This window comes from Antechinus flavipes, chromosome 2 (genome assembly GCF_016432865.1).
Source record: "Antechinus flavipes isolate AdamAnt ecotype Samford, QLD, Australia chromosome 2, AdamAnt_v2, whole genome shotgun sequence".
NCBI classification, from domain to species: domain Eukaryota; kingdom Metazoa; phylum Chordata; class Mammalia; order Dasyuromorphia; family Dasyuridae; genus Antechinus; species Antechinus flavipes.
The window spans coordinates 506,308,894-506,314,363 of record NC_067399.1 but is presented as its reverse complement, the minus strand read 5'-3'; the positions used below and the strand labels follow the sequence as shown (position 1 = coordinate 506,314,363).

At 42.1% G+C, this 5,470-nt stretch overlaps 1 protein-coding gene across 1 annotated transcript; it reads right to left on the bottom strand.

Annotated features, from left to right (window-relative positions):
• BRD3OS (BRD3 opposite strand) lies at window positions 1-4,154 on the bottom strand. The gene is made up of 2 exons (XM_051980294.1): window positions 4,054-4,154; window positions 1-1,474 (listed from the first exon to the last, which is right to left on the bottom strand). The coding sequence occupies exon 2, from the start codon at window positions 1,252-1,254 to the stop codon at window positions 1,000-1,002; it is 255 nt and encodes an 84-aa protein (XP_051836254.1). The 5' UTR covers window positions 1,255-1,474; window positions 4,054-4,154; the 3' UTR covers window positions 1-999.
• Window positions 4,155-5,470: the final 1,316 nt, after the last annotated feature.

Here is a 5,470-nt window from a genome sequence, read left to right as displayed (position 1 = left end):
TTTATGTAGCCAAGAAGACTTTAATTACAGCAGACAGCAAATCCATATAAAATGACTGATTACAGAAACCACCAATTTAGGATATCCATATCAGTATGTATGCAAAACACAGAACCAAAAATACATTAAATATTGTAAATGATGGCGGAATGCAACAGTAGGCAAGAGGATATATATTGAAACACTGTCAAAGAAGTTGCAAACCTACCTTGTTTAGCCACTCAAATGATTAACTCTTTGAGTCTATCATAGTGTTTGAAAATGATCTGTTTCCTTAATGCTACTATGAATATCCTTGTGGACAAGCCTTAAATGCATGACATGCCACAACATAATACATATTTTGTTAAATAAAACGTGAACAATCTCAACCACAAGTTAGAAATAACTAGGGTAACCAAATTCCTAATGGAATTATGGTGATATACGTTGAAATTCAACTACAAATATAAACTTCTATTATCTAGCTATTGGTTGTACTGCATGTGAAATGAAATCTGTTGTTTTTGACATCAGTACTCTTATTTAGTAGGCAGAAGTTTGCACTTAAAAAAAAATACAACAAAATCCCACAAACATGCCCCTTCAAGGTTTTTGTTTTGTTTTTTTTGGCTGTAAATGGGCATTTTACATCGATCCATTTAGAAGCAGAGCAAATTATTATACACAGTTAACAAGATCATGAGGTGACCAAATCCTTGTCAAGCAACAGTACCTCTCAAGTTTTTCATTACATGGGATAGCCTAAATGTAGCCAATGGGCAGCAGTAATTGTTTTATTTACAATTAGAACTAAATTGTCTTCAGAATATAGAAATCCACTTCATGCTTCGTCTCTTCCATATAACACTTGATGTTTGAAAAATTGACCCTTGAGGGGCTTAATGTTAAAAAAAAAAAAAAAATCATCTCAGGAATGATGAGAAATAAATAACCTAGCCAAGTCCAGTCTTGGCTAATTCTTGATGTTTGGATTCAAAAATTGTGTTCACATGAAAATTACATAATTGTGCAAAATTTTGATTGTCCAGTGTCCCGAGAGACTTCAAGTTTGTTTTTGTCTCTTACTAATATGGCCTCATTTCCATACTGTGAGTACCACATGCTCCGGCTCCTACTCAAATAAGTCCCAGGGGGTCCAGATTCCAACTTTTGCTGCTGTTGCTGCCAGATAAGCAAGGAGGTGTCTCTGTAACGAAGCCGGGCATAGCCCTCAGACAAAGCTTTCTCAGCTAGAGGTACTCTCCCATTCATTCCTCTTCCCTGTGTAAAAGAATTTGTTTACTATCCCTGGGTTTTTCCGTACCTCAGCTACTTCACAGCAGATCACAAGTACCCACTCACTTATTTCATGAAACCAGGTAATCAGGATCCTGGATTCTTGGGTCTGAAGCTTTCTTGTTTATCTGTGATTAAAAGCCAGTTGCAAGTACGGTTACATCTTTCTTGTAGACAAATATTTCCATGACAAGAGCTGGATCATGAGAGAGTGAAAAATGGGACAGAATTTGTTCCTTGTAAGAAAAAGCAGCTACATATTACTGCTAACATTACAGACTTAACTACAAGCAAGAAATACTATGTATCAAAATAACTGGGCTGTGGCCAGTCTTTGCTATAATGGCATCCAGTGCATTTATACACATTGTTAAATATACTTCAAGCAATGAGTTTTATCCCCAAATTGATCAGTACCTTAAGTAATGTTGAAACTCATCCTAAATTATATTATTTCCAGGATGTAGCTCACTAAAAAAAAGTACATATTACAACCTGAAAATAAGCTTCTAAAACAGCTCAACCCAAGTTTATGCAAAGATCTGCTGTTACTGTCACACATCAACGTTTCATTACATATAGTGGATTTGGAAATGGTTTTCCTTTATGGCAAAAACACCTTGAGAGACTAATGACTTTTTGTCAAGATAAGTCTTTACCTAAAAGGAAATAAAAATTCCCATCATGCAGATGAAAGAAATTGATACCTATCTGCAATCATGTTTGCATGAAATCATTTATAGTAGCTCCTCCCTATAGCATCTCCTCTATTTCCCCCATTTTTCTAATCCTCACCTTCTTAAATTCCTTGAATTCCTATACTTCTTATATGCATATTATAACTCATTGTGTCCCTATCCTTTATATCCCATTTTCTCACTCCCCAATTCCTTCATCTCAGAATTTTCAGCTTACCACCTCCATGACCATCTCCTGATCCCCTGTCTCTTTCCTATATTCCCACCAATGTGTATCTCAGTTCTCTACTCCTTCCTTACAAAGAACCATAGACCTATAGCTGCAAAGAACTTTAAAGGACATTTAGTTCAATTGCCTTGTTTGTCAGAGGAGACACTGGAGGCTCTGAGAGGGAGGGGGAAGGACATGTACCCATGGTCACACAAGATGCTTCAGAGATGAGATTTGAAATGCTGTCCTCTAACTCCAGAGACTATACTCTTTCTAATTCTGTCACACATTCTCATTGTTTACATTATCTTGTACATCCATTGCCCCAAAGTCACTACCTTTCTAATCCAACAAATATTAAATTCTTATTATGTGGAATGTACTTTGTGAAGGCACTAGAAACATAATGACAAAAACCAAAATGTCTTCTCTCAAAGAGCTGACATTCTACTGAAGCCAAAATACGTATATATGTAAGTAAATGCAAAGTATTTTCAAGAGAGTGTTAATAAAAAGAGGGATAAGGATAGAGGGCTGACCCATGCTTTGAAGGAGCTAGGGGATTTGACAAGGAGGAAGATATAGAGGACCCACTATGTGAAGGAAGTGGAAAATGTCCTGTATAGAGAACAAGTACCAGTAGAAGAACTGATGAGTAATACAAAATAAAAGTAGGTAAGACTCATATGGAGGGTGGGAGGAGGGGAGAAAAGGGCTTGAAAACATCAGGCCTGAAGATTTTGTGTTTTATCCTGAGTCATTAAGAAGCTTTTGTGGATTTCTGCATAAGGAAGTGGCAGGATCAGAGCTGTGGTTTAGGATTTTAGGTTTTGGCTAAAGGGCAGAAGACAGAGAGAGGAAGAACCTGGAAGTACTGAGGCCAATTAGGAGGTTGTAGCATCAATCCAAGGGAGAGGTATTAAGGGGCCTAAATAGGGAAGGACAGAAAGGAATGGGAGAGGTGCTGGGGAGGAGGTAGAATGAACAAGGCCTGGATGGAGGATAACGAGGAAGAGGTGGCCATTAAAGGGTCACTCCAGGGTTGTAAATCTGGATGCTGGGAATGTAAAAAAGAGTCAAGTTTGGTCAAAATATAGTAAGTCCTGTTCAGGACATGTTGATGTGAAGAGGCCCATAGGATTATCAGCTGGGAAAATCCAGCAGCCAGCTGGTGATGCAGGGCTGGCAATCAATGGAGAAATCGGGGCCGCGTATGGAGATGTGGGAGTCGTCTGCCTTTAACTAAAGGTATGATTTAACGGAACTCATGGGAGTTAAGGAGATGAGAAAAGAAAAGAGGAGGAGGGAAGGAAAGGAAAGGAAAAGAGAAGGGTGGAGGGGAGAAGAGAAGGGAAGAGAGAAGTGAGGAGAGAGGTAAGAAGAGTAGACGGGCTGGGAAAGGAGAGGGGAGAGGAAGAGGGAAGACGAGGGAAAGGAGAGGAAGGGAGGTGAAACGAGGGGGTGTGGAAGAGAGGAGAGGTGAAATAAAGGAAAAGAATAGAGGCAAGGAAGGAAGAAGAGGAGGAGGAGGTGAGGGAGAGTGTTAGAGAAGAGATGGGGAGGCAGGAGGAGGAGCTGGAAAGGAGGGGGCTAAGAGAGGAGAGGGGGAGGGGAGAGAAGGAGATGGAAAGGAAAGGAGGGGTAAGAAGAGAGGGGTAGGGGCGAAGAGGAGCTGGGAAGCCGGGGAAAAGTAAGCAAAGTAATACGAGAGGGGGAGGCTAAGAGGAGGAGGTGGGAGGCTCGAGTCCAGGCCAGGGGCGGAGCACTACCCATAAAATCCCCCTCTCCCACATAGGGTCCCCACCCCAGGAACTTTCCTATCTCCGGTTTGTTCGTCGAGTTCGCCTCCGAAAACCCCTCACTCACCCATGCGGCTCTGGGTTGCGCCCCGCGGGGCCCTCCCAGGGCCCGGCCCCAGCGAGGATCAGGCCGCTGTCACTCGCAGCTCCGTCTCCATAGTAACGCGGCAGCGTCGCCGGCGTAGGCATTTGCAGCTGATCGCCGAACACTGAGGCGTCTAGAGATTGAGGAGTCTGGAGCTATCGATCCACAATTCCTTGCTCATCTCGGGGCAGCAGGATGGGCGGCTTTCCTGGGAGAAGGGCCGTTCGCCGGGGTTCTAGGAGCTCGGGGGGCGGGACGACGCCAATGGCGTCAGATGTTTACCGCGGGAAGGGACCGTCGCGGCCGGCTCTCCGTGACCGCATCGGGGGTTTCCTTGGCAGAGGCGCTGGGGCGTCCCGCGGCCGCCGTCCCTGCAGCGGTTTGCCCGCTCCCTTCCGCCGCGTTTACGGTGCGAGTTAAGCGACGGGCTCAGGCTCCCGCGGGTTGGAGGCCCCCCGGAAGGGACCTTCGTGGCTATGATCTTGTTCCCCGTTTACAGAGTGGAAAGTTGAGACCCCGAGATGGTGGCCACCCAGATTGAGCTGGTCCCAAGGAGAAAGAAAAGTTTATATCACAGCGAAGATGCTCAGCATGAGAATCATTAGGGAAGGTCTAAAGCAATCTACAAAGGTCAGAGGTTATTTTTATTGTGCTGGAGACCCTGCCGAGGGTCCCAGGACTCAGAGCTAAAAGGGCCTTTATGCACAATCACTTAGGACAAGAGTTCTAAAACTTTCTGATCTCGGGACTGGACATCATTAAGAGACACCCTTTTAAAAAAATTTGAAGACCCTAAAGGCTTTTGGGTTTTGTGGATTATATTGATATTTACAGCGTCAGATATAAAAACATAAAATTTAAAAATAATTCATTTGAAAATAATAAATCAATTATATATTAAGGTGCTTTTATGAAAAATAAGTATTTTACAAAATAAAAAAAATTAGTGAGAAAAGTGACATTGTTTTACATATTTTTCCAAATCTCTTGAACGTCTGTGTCGCAGATAGCTGGATTTCTAATATCTCCTTCTGCATTGTCTATTATTTTGTTTGGGTTGAAATATATGAAGAAAATCCAACTCCACAAATTTGACTAGCCAATAAAGGGAAGAGTATTTTAATAGACAAATAATGTCATAGTATTGTTATGAAAATAGCTTTGATCTCTTGGACCCTCGAAAAGGTCTCAGGGATTTTCAGAGGTTCTTTGAGAATAGTTGATTTGGTACAATCCACTGTATTTACAGGAGTGAAAACTGAATTCCAGAGAGATCCCTTCATAGAGGTACTGATGAGATGATAATACAGTTGTGTAGATTTGAAATTAATGACTGGACCCAAAGATTAATCATTAATGTTAACTGAGAATACAGTGTCTATGGGAGTGTCCCAGAGAT

Coding starts and splice junctions, on each gene's coding strand:
- BRD3OS (XM_051980294.1), bottom strand. CDS start 1,254: ATGAATGGGAGAGTACCTCTAGCTGAGAAAGCTTTGTCTGAGGGCTAT.